The sequence below is a fragment of the Loxodonta africana genome, chromosome 24, assembly GCF_030014295.1.
Source record: "Loxodonta africana isolate mLoxAfr1 chromosome 24, mLoxAfr1.hap2, whole genome shotgun sequence".
Lineage (NCBI taxonomy): Eukaryota > Metazoa > Chordata > Mammalia > Proboscidea > Elephantidae > Loxodonta > Loxodonta africana.
The window spans coordinates 6,823,059-6,841,833 of NC_087365.1; the positions used below are offsets into that span (position 1 = coordinate 6,823,059).

Here is an 18,775-nt window from a genome sequence, read left to right on the forward strand (position 1 = left end):
ACTGTTTAAGAAGATGAACTATGGAAACTGAGTTGGGAAAGAAAGGAAGCGAGGACTGGGGGGACATCATAGGTAGTGAAAAGACGTTGAGATCACTGGATTCAAGAATTCAGTAGGACCGAGGAGTTGCTGGAATTAGGATTCCAGAGGAGTGAGCAGGAAACATAAAGAAATGGTAGGTGTCAGGATAGTGGCATGCCTGAAATTGGGACTTTGGATGCAGGGAGGTTATAAGTAACGGCTGTGTCTAGGATCCCTTGCTCGGTCAGCGGAGGCTTGTGTGTTACGGCGATGCTGAACAGGTTTCCCTGAAGCTCCCAGACTAAGACAGTCTAGGAAGAAAGGCCTGGTGCTCTACCTCTGAAAATGAGCCAGTGAAAAGCCTATGGATCACAGTGGTCTGATTCCCTTGTGCATGGGGTCACTCGAGGGTACCACCACCACCAACAGGATATGGCCAGGGCAGTGTATGGCAGAGGGGTGGAGGACAGACTCATCAGAGATGAGGAAGTCAGAGATCATCCATGGGAATGCTGAGATCACAAAGAATGAAAGACAGTGCTAGTAGTGGAACGAAAGACAGTGAGCCGGTCCCTGGAATTTTCAGGAGTGTCCTGGGAGGGTGAAACACTGCATGCAGCTAGGCCGGTTGGTGGGAGTAATCGGTGGTATAGAGCATTGGTGTGTGCAGCAAAGAAGTGTTTTTGTGTGTAAATGAATAATTTCTTTTCCTTCAGCACAAAGGTAGTTTCTATTGCGTGGAGGTTAAAGATGCCCCAAAGGTCCAACTTTTCCAAGCTGCTGTACCACTCTATCGCCTCTAATATCAACTACTCCTCTTCCCTTCAGTACTCTCCCTCCTGTCTTTCAGTTCCGTAATTCACTGTAACATCTCACAGAACTCACAAACCGTATCAAGGAAATGGCTCATGAGGTTGTGGAGGCTGGCGAGTCCTAAATCCGTGGGTCAAGCTTAGGCTTCTCTTGACCCACGTGGCGGCAGGGCTTGACAAACCCAAACTGGCAGGTCACACCACAGGCTGCTGGCTCACAAGGCTGAGGAAGCTGGTGAATCAGGTCGGACAGTAGGCCACTGGCCCATGGGGCTGCAGAGGGTGGCAAACTCCAGAATCAGCAAGTCAGATGGCAGGCTGGTGGCTCAAGTCCCAGGAACTAGAGGCTAGATGATCATGAAGCAGACATGGGATCCAGATGCAGAGAGAGAGCCCTGGCAGGGCACCCACGTATATAATTTGGATGCAGTCCACACCACTGGAAAGTTCATAACTTGAATAAGGGTAGGACTTGAGTCACACCTTCCTGCAAGGCTGTGACTCAAGATATGCCCCACACCAATTTTCCCTCATTAACATGTAGAGGTTAGGGTTTCTAACACATAAAATGGAGGACAGCCATAACATACTGGGAAGCATGGCCTAGCCAGGTGGACACACAACCCCAACCATCACAGGTTCCATATACCTTATTTGCATAGTCCCACTCAGTCATTGTGTATGAGTCACAAAGACCATGGCTAGAAGGGCCATATTAAATAATTCATGGCACCGCAGTATGTGTGTGAGGAACGAAGGAGAATGGTCTGGAAATTGCAGTGCAGAGCAGGGAAGATACCTACCTCATTTGTAGGCCAAGTGGTGGGTGGGTATAGGAGGAGAATAGAAGCCTTACCTGACAGGCTACAGGGAAGGGAGAGGGAACCTTCACAGATGTGAAGTAGAGGGCATGGAGTGAGCTTTAGAGGATGTAGTGGTGAGAGGGATGAGAGCTGGGGTCTGATTAAGTGATGCCCAGAACTTTATGGGGGTGACAGTCGGAGATGAGGTTCATGTGAGAGGCTTGGGTTTCTCAGGAGATGGATGGAAATGGGCGCAAGGCCTGATGGGACATCTCCTGATGTGCGCCTGGGAGGAGGGGTCCATGGTCGCTTCTGCTTATAGGCTTCTCCTTGAGCCTGGCCTCTTAGGCAGCTTGTGGTAGGGAGGTGAGAAAGAGAGTGTGGGTGTCTTGCAGGAGCGAGGGGAGGACCTCACGTCACTCTGCGAGGGTGGGGCGGACTAAGGGAGGGGCTGGGAGTGGCTTTGTAGCTGCTTAACTTCAGGAGTAATTCCATGTCAAACACTTCCAACTGCTGCAGCCATTTGGGCTTGTGGGAGGGAACGCAGAAGCCAGAGACCAAGGGGCAGATTTGGGAGAACTCTGTCCTGAGCTGGTGGCTTAATCGGTGGGAGGGGTGAGCTCCCCAATAAGAGAGACATTTATATTCATTTTTTCTTATTTTTGAAATTGCTTATAATCATTGTAATCTGGGTCTCTTTGTGATCACTGCCAGTTTTGCTCATTTTAATTGAGAGACAAAGGAATTATGGGTCAGAGGACATATTTTACTTTTAAAAGTGTTCAATTTTGGTAATATTTACTCATACGATGGTTGTGCCTTAAGTTTTGGACTTGTATTGGCATGCAAATAACCTGTGTGTGTCAAAAAATTTGATATGGTGCTGATTTATTGCTGTTTTGTACTAATAGCTTATTAAAAAAAAGGATAATATAACAAAATTAATGTAAATTCACTTAAAACGTATATTGGTAAATTTAAGTTATGCTGCTAAATAGTATGTTTCTGATTTTAGATTTTTTTTTCTTATGTAACATAGAGACTTATGTAATAAATGAAGTATAAATATTAGTTTAAAGAAATTGGTAGTTTGAGACATGGGCAAACAGGGACCATATATTTGTGCCAAAATTATTCTGAAAACATTGCTCTTTAGTAGAAATTAATAGAGTGACTCTTTATTGCCCATTACCCTGTTTTATTTGTTCCTTGTCTGGAGCAGCCCTGACTACTTTCCCAATCCGGAGGAATCTTTTTTGTCCATTGCTGTAAGACGTTTTGCCCTGATTTTTTTTTTTTTAATTAACTTTTATTGAGCTTCAAGTGAACGTTTACAAATCAAGTCAGTCTGTCACATATAAGTTTACATACATCTTACTCCATACTCCCACTTGCTCTCCCCCTAATGAGTCAGCCCTTCCAGTCTCTCCTTTCGTGACAATTTTGCCAGCTTCCCTCTCTCTCTCTCCTCCCATCCGCCCTCCAGACAGGAGATGCCAACGCAATCTCAGGTGTCCACCTGATATAATTAGCTCACTCTTCATCAGCATCTCTCTCCCACCCACTGTCCAGTTCCTTTCATGTCTGATGAGTTGTCTTCGGGGATGGTTCCTGTCCTGTGCCGACAGAAGGTCTGGGGACCATGGCCGCCAGGATTTCTCTAGTCTCAGTCAGACCATTAAGTCTGGTCTTTTTATGAGAATTTGGGGTCTGCATCCCACTGATCTCCTGCTCCCTCAGGGGTTCTCTGTTGTGCTCCCTGTCAGGGCAGTCATCGATTGTGGCCGGGCACCAACGAGTTCTTCTGGTCTCAGGATGATGTAGGTCTCTAGTTCATGCGGCCCTTTCTGTCTCTTGTTGCCCTGATTTTTAAAAAATCATTTTATCCCTTGCTGTGACCTTCAAGGAATGGTTTCTTCTCATTCGTGGCCTCTCCACATACGCAGATTTCACTGGTTGGTGCTAATACTCACTGGGCATTTCTTCAGGGCTGTGCCCTGGGTACGTGGAGACTCCACATATCTGGCCGCACTCTGGTGGGGCAGGAGGGGCACCTGCAGCTGGGTGTCGGTCAGGGAAGGTGTCCATGCGTGCAAGCTGAATTGGGGGGGTGTGTAGGATTTAGCTAAGAGGGACTCAGTGTACCGCCCTCAAGGCCCACCTCCCTTTCCATCCTCTTCGACAGGGCTTCTGAGACCACATCATCTTTGACCTGATCTCAGGCTTCAGAGTGTGAGAGCATGTGGGGCTGGAGCCTTTCATCTGGCATGGATAAGTTTTGTCCATCCACAGGAAGATTCTGTATTTGTATATAATCAGCAAAGGATGTATTTTTAGGTCTACATACAGAGGGCTTTATCAAATTTGAATTTTTCTTTAGTAGCAACAATGATGAGGGAGCACAATCAGCACATGCGGACTGTCTTAGGGTTTCATTACCCACTGAGTCTTGAAGCTAAAGTGCTTCTTGCTTCATTGGGCAGGTTCTTCCTCCTCACCTAGATGAGCCACTGGTCCTGTACCTGTGGTTAGCATGATATTGCGCACACAGGAGGCACCAAAGCATACTGGCTTGGTAGCAGGAAAAGGAGCCCCTGCCTTCACTCTGGTTAGAAAGTTTGTATCAATGGGTAGCCTCTGTGATTTGGATCTGTTCCTTCTGCGTTTTTTTCCTTTAACAGAGATGACAGTGTGTTCTGTTTTGGGGAACCTCTTCATAAGCTTGCCAGCCCTTAGGACTAGTGAAGCTGCTTTGTGATGAGTTTCTTCTCCACCAACATTTCTACAATAATGTTGTGTGACAGACCATCCCAAAACCCAGTGGCTTGCATAAGCCTTAACAACAAGCATCTACATTTCTCCCTCCTGGGTGTGCAGGCTGGTGGGGGCAGCTCCAGACGGCAGGCTGTGTCTAGGTGTGCTCCAGGTGCTTCCTCATTTCCATTGAATCAGCAGCTTCTGGGGGTTTCCCAATCACTGCCCTGTCCTGTTTTAAACAACCTGTTGGCCAAAGCAGGTCAGGAGCTTAGCCCCGAGTCAGTGTAGGTGGAGGGAAGAAATACATTGTGGCTTTTTCACAAAGGACCACAAGAGGAGGAAAGAGGGGAGAGACCTTGGCTGTTGTTAAAAAGTGAAATCAATCTTAATCCTATAAGCCTGAAAGCAGTGGTGCTTTACTGATGCTGTTCTTCCTTGTCAAGGGTTTCTGCCTTGTGTCTCAGTAGTTTCTTTGCACTTCAGTTTCTTTGTTCCCACGTAGGGTTTCTAAGTGACCATTTTATTAAGTGTCAGGTTCGCCTTGAATTCTTCGTTCTTCACTATTGCCAGCCCACGATCTTTTAGCCTTCAGTGCTGTTATCCAGGGAATCTGAGCAAAATTGGAAACGACACCCATCTCTACACTAGGCAGGGATGCCTCTTTGCTCTGGGGGGGGATGGGGGTTGTTCCCTACCTGGAAGGGGCTGCATCCTACTGCAACTCCTGAATGGGATAAGGATAAGGAATCTTTCCCCCTTCCTTTGGTGCTTTCCAGGGATCTGCTGAAAGCAGGTATTGTGAGGCTGTGTTGTGATCCTTCCAATTTTTTTTTTAGAATTGCCATTGAAAAGGATTATATGTGGAAGGAAAAGGAGGAACAGTCCCAGTGGTTTTGCGAGGTGTGTTTACTGGTAGTGCTTATTGCTGTATCAGGATTAAGTGCTATTTAATAAGGGACAGTCTCATTAAGTATATGAGTTTCATGAGTCACTGAATTTTTTGGATCCACAGATAGGTGAAGCTGGGCTATTCCCATCTGGTAGGATGGCCTTTGCCAAGAGCTAAGCAATTATACGACAACTAGCACGTGTAACGTTGACAGACACTTTTATAAACACTTTACATGTGCTAATTTTATCATCCCAGCAGCCATGCGATGTAGAAACCATTGTTAGCCTCATTGCACAGAGCTTTTAGAGAACTTGTCCAAGATCCTGTAGCTTCTGAACTTGAAGGTTTTGCTCTCAACCATTGCTGTTGCCTTTCAGCTAGATGTGGAAACATAATTGTCACCATGCATGAGGGTTAGCTGAACAGAGGGGTGGAAGACAGTGGGTTTTGGTGTGGAATATAGATTATCTTGGAGATAGAAAAATAATAGAAACAGTTTGCTGGCTGTTGGTGGTGGTGAAAAAGAAGGAGAAATTAAAGATTCCTAAAAACTCAGGAACAACCCCTAGCTAGCTCTGCCAATTGCCTCCCTATGGTTAAATTTGAATGGCTTCCCTGTGTTTTGTGATTGTAGGGAGGTGATGTACTAGCATTTGAGTCAAAGACCCTAAAAATCATAACCTCAAAGGCAATTTCCAGCCTCAGCTCTGTAATCTGGGACTTGTCCTCCCTCTCTCTTCCTTATCGGCGCCTAGGAGGCAGTGGGGAGATTACCCTGAGCTCTTTCTTAGGGAACATGGAAGTTCCCATCTTCAGTGCCCCACACTTTCCTCTTAGTTCTTACTTTGTCTTCTTTTCTGTCTGTACTTTTTTTTCTGGCTCTCCTGCTGTTTCCTCGAGGTAATGATTTATTTTTTATACTCCTGACCTGATTTCTGTTTTTGCTTTGTTCCCTTTGGTCTCTAGGCCTTTGTGTGGTTCAGGTTTGGAGTTGGAAGACCTGGACGGGAGTTCTCATCCCCAAAGGGCTGTGTTACCTTGGGCAGGTCACATAAGCTTTTGAACCTGAGGTTTCTTTATCTTGATCACATCCGTTTCATCTACCTAACAGGTTGTGGTGAGTGTCAAATAAACTCACGGAACTGTCTTTTAAAGTGTAAAGCATGACATAAATACATGGCATTATTAATATTTCCAAGCTTCCCATGGTGTTGCCCACTCCTGCTTTGATGCCCTGTGTAAGCTTTGGTCATAGTGCCCTTTCTGCTACTTATTCAGTTAGCTGTGTACCCTTGAGGATCCTATGTTTTATTCTCTTTGAATTTTTTAGCACAATGCTTGTTGGCAGGGGTAGGGGTCAATACATGTCTGAGTGGGGGAAGAATGCCTGTCTAAAGGAAGTTTGTGGTCAGTCTGTTTTCCTGAGCAAAACCTTCCTGTTATATCTTGATGGTTCTTCAGGTTAGCCTTGCTGAAGATCATGTTTTTTTTCATACTTTCCTGTGTTCCTTTTTGCAGAATGCTAAATTTCAATGTCTTGTGGTTGGTTGCCTTCCCCACAACCTATTTACTTCATAAGTTTTTTCTGATGAGTCTTTCTTTTTAATAAGACAAACCAAGAATCATCCTGGATTTTGAGTTAGAGACATAAAATATTGATATTTCTTTCTTGATTTCATTTAACAAGTGTGTTGAACACCTTTTATGTGCTAGACTGGGGCTAGGGATGCAGCAGTGAAAAAACCAGGTGAGATTTCTGCTATCATAAAGCTTGCGTACTAGTGGGGGTGCCAGCTAATAAAGAAGTAAGTGAATAAATGAGATGATTTCTGCTATTCTTGAGTGCTGCAGGGGGAAATCATGTGAAGAGGACTCCCAGACCACGAGGAGTCTTCTACACATGTGAACAAACTGAGGATGTTATAGATATCATGTGCTTGGTTTCATTGTGTGTCAGGTTACCTTGAGTGTGTCTCATCGTCTTGTTACCCGAGTACTTTAAGCTCAGCATCATCCATGTCTTATTCACAAGAAAGGTGCTGTTGGATGGCTGAGGAAGAAGGTAGCTGTTACCTGGCCTTTTGGCTTCACAGCAGACTAGATGGGGACTGTCTTTGTTCAGGTTGTTGATATTTGATTGTCTCTGAGGGACTGGGGAGCCCCTGGGGAAGATGGGGGAGCTGTTGACCCCCCACTAAACCTTTCTGTGCCATCTTGCTGTGTCAGCACATACACATCCTTGCTGTGAGGACAGTTGTTTGCTTGCCGTGGCACTCTGTGTCTGAAGTCAGTTCACTGGTGGGCAGTCACTCGTCCATCATTCGCAGAGCTTATGATGGAAAAAGGCAGAGTAATATGATGAAATGTGAAGAGTGATACATGGGGGCACTTTTAGATTTCTTTGAGGAGATAGCGTGTAATTTGGATGAGAAAGGATCAGCTGTATGAAGATCTGGGGGTGGGGAAAGCATATCCAAAGGGCCCCGAGTGGAGAATGCAGGTGGCAAGTTTGGGGAATGGAAGGAAGCCACAGAGTGTAGGGCATGAAGCGGGAGAGTGGTATGAAATAAAGGTGGTGTTGAACGGGGGAATCAGCTGGGGCCTTGCACATGATCTTAGGCTGGGTTCTCCAGAGAAGAAAAACCAGTAAAGTGTATAAATATGTATATAGAGAGATTTATATTAGGGAAACAGCTCACGTGGTTTATAAAGGCTGGAATGTGGGTCAGGCTGGAGGCTTCTCCTGATTCAAGTAGCAGCAGAGGCTGGTGAATCCACGATTGGTGAGTCAGAGAGCAGGGCGCTGGCTCACAGACTGTGAAGATCAGTGAATCCCAAGATTGGCAGACAAGGACGGCAGGTAAGCTGCTAGCTCAAGTCCCAAGAACCGGAGGTCAGATGAACAGGAGCTAGCTGCAGTATCCAGAGTGAGGACGAGCCCCAAGCCCTGCCAAAAAGTCTACTTATATTGATGCCGACCACCCACCAAGGAAACTCCCTTTCAGCTGATTGGCTAATCCCAGTGGGTCCCATCATGGAGGTGATCACATTATATCAAATCTCATCATGGAGGTGATTATACCATTATACGAGTGCCAAACTATATCATAACTGCCAAACCACTGAGAATCGTGGCCCAGCCAAGTTGACACACAACCTTAAAGATCGCAGGAGGCATGGCAAAACAGTTGGACTTTATGTATAGCTGGACGCCACTTGGAAGGTTTTCAGTCAAGGAAAGATCTGACTTACATGATTAAACCTTCAGGTTGACTGCGTTGTGGGGAATGGACTGCAGAGAGGAAAAGTGGAGGCAGGGAGCCCAGGCAGCAGATGAAGATAGATAGTGATGTAGACCAGGCTGGCCTGGGCTTTGAAGTGTGAGAAGTGGTACAGGGTTGCGACCCATGTTGGAGGTGGAATTGACGGGACAGAGGGATGCATTGGAAATGGGCAGTGAAGGTGCAAAAAGAAACCAGGATGACCCTGGGCTTTGGCTTGAGCAGAAGTGGATGGTGGTGCCATTTATTAGGGTAGAAAAGTCTGAGGGAAGAACAGAACTTGAGGGGAAAACAATAATTCCCTTTTTGACATGCTTAATTTGCGAGACCTTTAAGACACCCCTGTGGAACTGTCCAGTTGGCTGTAGGCTGTAAGAGTAGAGAGCTCAGGGGAGATGGCAGGGATTCAGGTAGAAATTGGGAGTTATCAGCAGAGATGGACTATCTCTCTTGGAAAGCCCCTGTAGGTATATAATCTAATGGGTAGTCATTATCACGTCATTGTATGTTGTGGAAACTTTGGGGGTGTAGTGAAAAAGGTCAGCAGTTTGTATCTACCAAGTGCTCTTTAGAAACGCCGTGGGGCAGTTCTACTCTGTCCTATAGGGTCGCTATGAGTCGGAATTGACTCAACAGCCATAGGTTTTTGTTTGTTTGTTTGTATGTTGTAGGCTGTTTCTTTTATTCAGTTCATTCAAGAAAATAATATTTGAACTAAATATTGTGCTAGATGCATGGGACATAATGATGAATTTGTAGACTGTGGGTTCTGTGAGGGCAAGGGTGTATTAACAGAGAAGACAGATTGTCAAATGGAGGATTAAGTCACGTTTGACATGTTCTAGGATAGGGGACAAGAGGGTGATGGGGAACACACAACGGAGGCACTAACCTAGTCTTGGGGCCGGGTGAGGTGTCTCCGCTGATCACTGAGGGGTGAGTGGGAATCTGCTTGGTGAACTGTGCTTCAGGCAGAGGGAACAGTGCCAGCGGCGGATGGGCTAACAGTTTGGATTGAAGTGAACAAAACCCTTCCTCAGAACTAGTAAATTCTGTAGAAGGCACCCCAGGATTCCTGGGCAAAACTGTGTGGCTAATAAGAGTAATATTCGCGTGGGTTGATGATACTAGTTTCGTCATTACTTGCTTCCACACAGGTAAATGAGTTAGTTACTAGGAGTTTCCTCTGCTCTGTGCTCAGCTTAGAAGCCCTGGTGGTGCAGTGGTTAGGGCACTTGGCTGCTAGCTGGAAGGTCTGGGGTTTGAACCCGACAGCTGCTCCGTGGGAGAAGGATGCGGCAGCCTGCTTCCGTAAAGATTTACAACCTTGGAGAACCTAAGGGGCAGTGCTGTTTTGTCCTGTAGGGCTGCTGTGAGTCAGAATTGACTTGACGGTGTTGGGTTTGGTTTTGGCGGTGCTCAGTTTTATTTGATGCAGTAAATAGAATGTGAGATTGGTAGCTCATATGATTTTTTTAAACACCTTTATGTGTATTATTTCAAAGACCAAAGAAGATTTTTGCATGAAAGGCCCTTGTATAGTTACCAAAGGTAAACAACTGTTTAGACTTACCAACATTACTGTGAACTTGGAAACCCTGGTGGCTAGTTGCTAAGTGCTACAGCTGCTAATCAAAAGGTCGGCAGTTTGAATCCACCAGGTGCTCCCTGCAAACTCTATAGGGCAGTTCTGCCCTGTCCTATAGGGTCGCTATGAGTCGGAATTGACTCCACAGCAATGGGTGTTTTTTGGTTTTAATGGGTATTCACATGTATTCATAGTATTAGGACTCCAAAAGTAATTTACACCACTCTGTTACAGATTGAATAACAACGTATTTTTTTTTTTTGAATAATCCTCGTAGAGTTTTAAGGAAACTTAAATTTTCCTAAGGATACTAGTGTTTTCTTCCAGAGCACTAAAACCTTGGTCAGGACCCCGTAAATGGCGCAGCCTTGTCTGCTGAGGAAAATGAACAAAGGTGTGTTGACAGTGATGACTGCTTTGACAGTTGTTGTGAGGTTTGGCCTGGGATAAGTGTGCATGTGGAAGAAGTGGCTGTGCCTGCTGCTCGGCCTAGCAGGACTTGTCACTGGCCTGAATTCCCTGCATGACTTGCCTGTCTACTCACAGTCCCTGGCTTTAACAAAACTATGCTACAGCAGGGAGCAACAGTGCTCAGTGCAGCCCTAGGAACGCATGGCGGGCTGCCACCGTGTCCAAACAGGAGCAAGGACAGGCCACTGGAAGCTGGAGAGAAGGCAGAGCACATGCAGGGGCCTGGATGGAGATGGATGGATGGGTGGGTGGATGCCGTGCCAGCTCTTGGTAGTTCCCTTGAGCTGGCTTCTTTCTTCCCATCGAGAGGTAGGAGCTAGGAGAGATTGGTCCATCTAGGCCCTCCACGTAGCAAAGCTGTGTTTCAGATCTACAGACTCGTCCTTCTTCACGACCTGTGTCAAAAGCTGCGTCCCCGGGAGTTCCCCTTCTCCACCTACCGTGAAGTCATCTGGCTCCTCTCTAGACTCTCCCTCCCCCTTACCTTCTAACTGGTATTTACTTAATGTGCGGTTGTCCACTCTCATCTACTTGGATCGGAATCTTGCGGCATTCAGTCTCCCAGTCTCCTGCGCAGGTCCTTTAGCGAAGTTGTGCAATCACAGTGGGCTGGCTGGCATCCTTGTTTCCCTGGGGCTTTCTCTTAGGGATGTTAATTGAACAACAAATGGCTAGAGGGCAAATTGAAGAAGAAATTTGAAGGAGGCATGAGTTCCAAAGGAATAATTTATTTAAAAGGCAAAAAGAAAGACAGGGTGGAGGAGTGCCCTGGGGCATGTTCACAGACTGAATTGCCTCAGAGTTCAGAACTCTCATAGGTGTTGGAGTGTTCCCTGAATTACCTCAGAGTTCAGAACTCTCATAGGTGTTGGAGTGTTCCTGTTGTTAAAAACCCAGTGCCGTCAAGCCGATTCCCACCCATAGTGACCCTGTAAGTTCCCTGTTGTTAGGTGCTGTTGAGTTGATTTAGACTCATAGTGACCCCATGTGACAGAGTAGAACCATCCATAGGGTTTTCTAGGCTGTAATCTTCATAAGAGCAGATCGCCAGGTCCTTCTCCTGAGGAGCCTCTGGTTGGGTTTGAACTGCCAACCTTTTGGTTAGCAGCTGGGTGCCCTCAGGGCTCCGTTTTTTTTTTTTGTCCTATGAGGGGGTAGTGAGCCCTGGGGGCACAGTGGTTAATGCTTGGCTGTTAACCAAAAGGTTGGCAGTTTGAATTCACCAGCCACTCCTTGGAAAACCTATGGGGTAGTTCTACCCTGTCCTACCGTGTTGCTATGAGTTGGAATTGACTCGATGGCAACGGGTTTGGTTATTTTTTTTTTTTTTTGGTTCTAAAGCTAACTTTTGCTTTCCTTCGTTTTGAAAAGGTTGTTTGTGAATTCTGATAATTGTGCATTGTCATAAATGGAAACTTTTTCTTTTCAGATAATGTGGATGGAAGTGATCTTAAGCAGTTTTTTGAGACCAACTATTCTCAAATATATTTCATCTTCTATGAAAATTTTATGACACTGGAAAATAGTTTGAAATTAAAAGGTAAGCTTTTCTACAAAGTTTTTTTTTTAATTTTTTTATCAGATTAAAACATTCAGAAAGTTTTAGAAGTTGTATGTGCCATGAGCCACAAATTATTAGTTTTTCAAACCCAGGTAGCCATTTTTTGCACTTCTTGCTTGCCAAGCCATAGCAACGTTGTGCGATCACAGTGGGCTGGTTGGCATCCTTGTTTCCCTGGAACTTTCTCTTATGTACTGCTGTTAATTGAACAACAAATGGCTAGAGGGCAAATTGAAGAAGAAGAAATCTGAAGAAGGCATGAGTTCCAAAGGAATAATTTATTTAAAAAGGAGAAAGACAAATAATATGTGTACATTGTAAAAAATAATAAAAAAAAAAGCTCAGATGCCACTAAAGGATTTCAAATGAAAACTGAAGTGTCTGTTTTGCCTAGGCTCTCAGTCCTGCTTTGCAGAAGCAACCACTGTTAATGTTTCCTGTATCTGCTTCCATGTACATTATTAATGTGTTTATATATGTTTATGGTTACACCCATTGTCATGGATTGAATTGTATCCCCCCAAAAATCTGTGTCAACTTGGTGAGGCCACAGTCCCCAATATTCTGTGGTTGTCCTCCATTACACGATTCTAATTTTATGTTAAAGAGGATTAGAATGGGATTGTAAGACCCCCCTTACCCAGGTCAGATCTCTGATCCAGTGTAAAAGGAGTTTGCCTGGGGTGTGGCCTGCACCACCTTTTGTCTCTTAAGAGATGAAAGGGGAGTAAGCAGAGAGTTGGGGACCTCATACCACCAAGAAAGCAGCACCAGGAGCAAAGCGTGTCCTTTAGACCCAAAATCCCTGTGCCTGAGAAGTTCCTCAACCAGGAGAAGACTGACGAGAAGGCCGACAGAGAGAAAAAGCCTTCCCCTGGAGCTGACACCCTGAATTTGGACTTTCAGCCTACTTTACTGTGAGAGAATAAACTTCTCGTCGTCAAAGCCATCCACTTGGGCATTTCTCTTAAAGCAGTACGAGGTGACTAAAACACCATCTATACATGTATAAAATAAAAGAAAAAAAAATAAAATCACACCAACAAGGTCACGTTGTATTTGCTTTATATTTAGGTGCTTTGTGTTAGGTTTGGTTGTTTCTCCTTGGGCATGCACTTAACCTCCCTCTGACTCAGCTTCCTCATGTCGGCCTTAAGAGTTACCATGGATCCGTAGGATTTCAGCACAGAGTTTGCCACACAGTACATGCTCACTAAATGTTAGCCGCCATCATCATCATCTTCTTGTATTTTCATGTAATCTGTTTTGGAAGTCCTTCCATGTTAGCACATAAACCATTTCCGCCTCATTTTTAAACAGTCATATAGCACCACATTGGGCGGAAATGCCATAATTTCAAAAAACTGACTTCTCAGTGACTGGAAATCATAGATTTTTAAGGTTGGAAGGGTCTCAGGAGACCAGGTTGTCCACACTCCTCATTTTGGAGTGGAGAAATCTGCATCCAGAGAGGTTATGTTACTGGCCTGAGGTCACACAGATCATTCACTTGCACAGCCCGAACGGCAGCCAGGTTTCCTGGTGTTTAGTTCAGTGCTCCTCCTTCTGAACCAGTGGCTCTCAAAGTGCTTCCTAGACCAGCCGCGTGGTTACCTCCTGGGGGCCTACCGAACGGAAACCGGCCGGAGACCAGCCGCATGGTTACCTCCTGGGGGCCTGCCGAACAGAAACCGGCTGGAGAACTCAGCAGTCTGTGTGTTAACAAGTCCTCCGTGTGATACCGATGCACTCCAAGGTTGGAGAACCACTCTCCTATTTCATACTGCTCCCATAAAAAAAAAAATACTGAAGTTAGACAGACGTTGAAACATTGTCTGTATTGGCAGCAGTTTGTTTTACCCACAGACGAGAGTGCCTGTATCTGTGCCGTAGACCACATGCGCTTTAGCATCCCAAAGCGTCTCCTAGTGCCGGTTCCTCTCAGGGGCTAGTTTTATGGACCCCACTATAAACCAGGTGAAAAGTCAGATGTATTATGAGATAGATACATATAGAAAGCTGTGATTGTCGGGAAGATGGACAGATGATTTCCCTTGTATGAGTGAGGCTTTGGGGAAGAGGTGGGCTTGGGGGTGGGCCTAAGGTAGATTTCAGGTGAAGGAGGACAGCCCTGCAGGTGGAGGGTAGAACATTCAGCAAAGGCAGGAGGCTGATTTGAGGAATGTGTGGGGAAAAACATTTCTTTTTCTTGCAACTTAAGTGTATAAAACAGATTCACAGGAAATCAGATTTGGCTAGACTTGCAAAGAGCCTTGAATTCCAGGCTACAGAGTTTGGGCTTTGCTCTTTAGGTGGTTAAGGCCCTTGAAAGCATTTGTTACTGAGACTGTTGTGTCTTGTAAATTGTGAAGCGGTGAGTGAATTGGAGGCAGGAAGACCAGTTAGGAGGCTGGTACCCTCATCCATGTGAGAACAACCAGTTAGGAGATGCCTGATCCAGGGAGGTGGCAGTTAAGGGACGAGAACACTTGCATTTCTCAGTTATGATGCCCCATCCACGAGACTTGAATATAAAGAAAACCCAAAAAACCAAACCTGTTGCCATTGAGTCAATTCTGACTCCTAGCGACACTACAGGACAGAGTAGAACTGCCCTAGAGGGTTTCCAAGGAGTGGCTGGTGGATTTGAACTGTCAGCCTTGTGGTTAGCAGCTGTAGCTCTTAACCACCCTGCCACCAGGGATATAAGGAAAGAGGATATGAAAAGAAGTCAAAGATGTTTTCGGGATGTTGAGTCTGATTTGTGAGGTTCATGAGAGCAGTGGGTACCCTGGAGGGGAGCCAGGTTTGGGAGGTAAGAGGAAGAGTGCATCTTTGGGCAGTCCGAACTTGAGGTGCCCATGGGTCAACTAGGTATAGGTATTGGGCTTGGGAGAAGAGAGGTGAAATCATGCTGTTGCCAAGGAGAAAAGCATACATATTTATAGAGAAAAAGTGACAGAGCTAGGGTAGAGAGGGAAAGAGGAAAGACAAGTTAGAGGACTGCCAGGAAAAGTCTATTGTTACAGGAGCCCGGGGAAGAAGAAGTGCGGGGAACGAAGGATCAGCAGTGTCTGATGTTGCAAAAAGCTGAGGAGCAGCAGGACGAAGAAATGGTAGCACATTAAGGAGGTCATCAGTGACCACTGAAAGAAAAGCTCTAGGCTAGGAGCCAGACAGAGAGAAATGGAGTAACTGGGTGATGGATGAGACAGTGAAGGCTGCACATGAGAACACACTTGTAGAAAATTTGATGGTGTAGATGAAGGATTGTATCTCAAGGAGTAGCATGTTCACGGGAAGATTTTTAAAGGATGCATTTGCCCGTTGTAGGCTAGGAGAGAGTCAGTGAGGAGGGAGATAACTGCTGGTGTAACTTGCCGGAGGAAGCGAGTTGACACAGGGTCAGGTAAAAAGAAGAGAGTGTGAAAAGGAGCGATAGGGTGATAGTTTTCAGGAGAAACAGGTAAGAAGATGAGTGTAGATACAGAGACGTTTTGAGGTGGAGAGGAAAAACTGAGGGACTTCATGTCAAATACCTTGATTGCTTCTGCAAAACAGGAGGCAGGTGTCAAGCATAGAGTGGAAGGAATTTAAGGCAAGTCAGTGTGGTAGTCTCTGTAATATGGCAGATGACTTGGAGTCTTAAAAGTTTGGCTAGAATGTTCTAGGCTGTAGTAGATCATCAAGTCATATACAGGCATGTGCCCGTGAAATGCTACTCCAACAAACTTTTTTCTCCATGGGTCGCTCAGTTTTTCCCCTGTGGTTAATATGTACTGTATTTGGATGTAAGTAATGCGGCAACACAAATAAACCTGTTCGTTTCCCCCTTGAGGTATTTTCATAAGCACGCTATCTACGTTGTTTTTTTTTTTTTTCCAGCAAAATGTGGGGTGGAGGGCTTGGTTCACATGTCTTGCAGTTGGCGAGCTGTTGACCAGGGCACCTTGGATCTCCTCCATGTGGCCTATCCTTCTCCAGTGGGCTAGTTCCAACCTCTTCACGCAGTGGCCTCAGGGTTCCACGCTCAGCCAGCGTACAGTATTTCCAAAGTTCTGCTTGCCTCACATTTGTGAATGTCCCAGTGGCCAAACCAAGTGACATGACATCTCACGTTCGAAGTGTGGAGAAATGGACATCTCTTGATGGGAGGGGAAAAATTGTGGCCACTTTTGCAATCTCCCATAAAGAGTCATAATAAAGAACCCTTAAAAATGGGGTGAGATTTTGAAGTTTCTTGTTTTTAGCACAATTCAGTTGAAGTACAGGAAAGAAAGTGTACCTGAAAAAAAATACAAAAGGGAATAGAGGAGAATGTTTACTAGGAATAATGAAATTGTCTTGTGATAACTTCAGCCTTCCTGTTATTGAGGCCAAAAGCCTTGGAGTTATTGGTCCTGTCTTCAGGGTACCCAGAATCCAGCCTCTTCTCATTGCCTACACTGGTACCACGGAAGGCCCATCACCCTCACCTGGATTATTGCAGCAGCCTCAGCAAAGTAGTCTCCCAGTTTCCACACTTAAACTTCTTCCCTGTCCTCTCCCACCCCTGGGTTTCTTTTCAGAAGAGCAGCTGGCATGGTGCTTTGAAAATGTGAGTCAGGTGACTCTCCCCTGCTCCAAACCCTTAAAGGGCTTCTCGTTCCTGCAGTCATTACACTGGGCTCAGGCCCACCCGCCTTCTAACCTCAGCTGCCATAACTCTTCACTTACTTTGCTCCAGCCACAAGGACTGTCTTGCCGTTTATTGACCATGCCAAGTATGCTCAGCCGTAGGGACTTTGTGCTGTCTAGTCCTCCCGCAGAACATTCTTCCCGGTATTTCCATATGGCTTGCTTCCTTTCCTCTCCTAAGCCTTTGCTCAAAGGTCACCTTATCAGAGAGCCCTTCCCTGACTTCCCTACTCAGAGTTACATACCACCCTTTTCTGGCATTTTCCATCTGCCTTCTGGTTTCCCTCTTGTTTTTCTCCTTTATTTAATGCCTCTACCTGCCAGAATGTGAGCTTCCTCAAAGAGATCATTGTTTTGTTCACTTCTGCATTCCCAGGGCTTAGAGTAACGCTGTATATAGTATTTGCTGAATAAATGAATGATATTGCTTCATGGAGTTGTGGCTCACTGCCTGTTTTTGTAAATGAGGTTTTATTGGGCACAGCCACACCCACTCACTTACGTGTTGTTTATGGCTTCTTTGTACTGCAACAGCAGAGTTGAATGGTTGCAAGAGATCTGCAAAGTCTAAAATTTGTACTCTCTGGTCCTTACAGAAAAAGTTTCCCAACACTTGAGTTAGATGATGTGTGCTATGCTCTTGGCACAGTGCCTGGCACATGGGGCGTACACAATAATGGTAGCCTCTGTAGTAGTTGTAGTTTCTGTTATTATTGTGATTGTCAGAAGGACAGCACATGCACAGTTGCCTAAAGAGATATACTACTTTTTTACAGTTTTCACCTGCTCTGTGCCTTTTATCTTTTTGTTATGCATTCTACCATAATGTGAACTCACAAGTAACTTCTTGAGAATTTAATGAATTACCTGCCGGGGGTTGGCAACGACTTGGAAAACATGGAAACTGTGTCTAAATAGCTAGAAAGAGGCAGCTGTGCTAGATGTGGGTGAGGCCCTACGCAGTCTGGCTCCATTGTCCACACTGCCTCTTGGTATTTTTTAAGCAAATAAATTTATGTTGAGGCTTAAACGTTTTAAGATGCCTTTTAACATAATTTGTAATATTCTAGTGTTAAAATGTTGGCATGGTAACTAACTTATTTTTATGTATTCCAGGGAATAATAAGTCACAAAGGGAGGAGCTGGACTCTGTCCTCTTTCTTTTTGAAGTAAGTTTTTATTAATTTATTTAGCTAATGGCTGTTGTTGGATTTCCTCCCTCCCTCCCCCTCCCCCTCCACATTTACAAACAGTGCCGCAAAGAATGTTCTTGTGATTTTTTTTTTTTTTTTTTTTGCAAACGTGTGTGAGTATTTTTCCTGGGTGAGTACCTGGACATGAAATTATTAGATGGAAGAATTGATATACTTTAAATCCTGTTAGATATTGCCAAAATGCTCTCCAAAAAAGTCCATATAAGCTTATATGTAAACTTATATCTAAGTCTTAAATGTAAATTTCTTACACCTTAACCAACACTAGAAATGGTTTATCTTTTTAATATACGTAAGTATGACATGAAAAAACTCATTGCTTTAATTTCCGGTTTTCTGACTACTAGCGAGGTTGCTATCTTTGTGTGTATGTGTATTGTTCATATGTTCTTGTCAAAGCTGGAATAATGTTTGGGTATGGTTTTCTTGTCCAGTGTATGACAAGTGGCCAGATTACTGATACCTTGAGAACTGCATTCAGAACTGAATTCTAGGTTCTGAAAGTTAATTGTTGGCTATCTAGAAATTACTCATGGTTTGAAGAGCTTGTGCTTAGGGGTGGTTCGAGGAGATAAATGTTTATGACTGAAGAACAAGCCTAATGCGTAGTCATTGCAGAGTTTGCTGGGGGAAGCAAGGGCTGGGAGGCTCTCACGGGAGTCTGGTGAGGGGCTTTCTGGGTCATGGATAGCAAGGGA

The 18,775-nt window shown here is 45.0% G+C and overlaps 1 protein-coding gene across 13 annotated transcripts in view; it reads left to right on the top strand.

The window, feature by feature from the left end:
- RALGAPA2 (Ral GTPase activating protein catalytic subunit alpha 2) overlaps positions 1-18,775 on the top strand; it is a 421,554-nt gene that overhangs the window by 29,094 nt on the left and 373,685 nt on the right. For 11 of the 13 annotated variants that reach the window (XM_023549982.2, XM_023549976.2, XM_023549977.2 and 8 more), the window contains exons 2-3: positions 12,055-12,165; positions 17,980-18,032. The exons of 1 other annotated variant lie outside the window; for it this stretch is intronic. In XM_023549982.2, coding sequence (XP_023405750.1) covers positions 12,055-12,165; positions 17,980-18,032 — 164 coding nt within the window. Of the gene's footprint in view, positions 1-12,054; positions 12,166-16,402; positions 16,409-17,979; positions 18,033-18,775 lie in introns of those variants that run through there. One more of the 13 variants, XM_064275727.1, reaches the window with a different exon arrangement.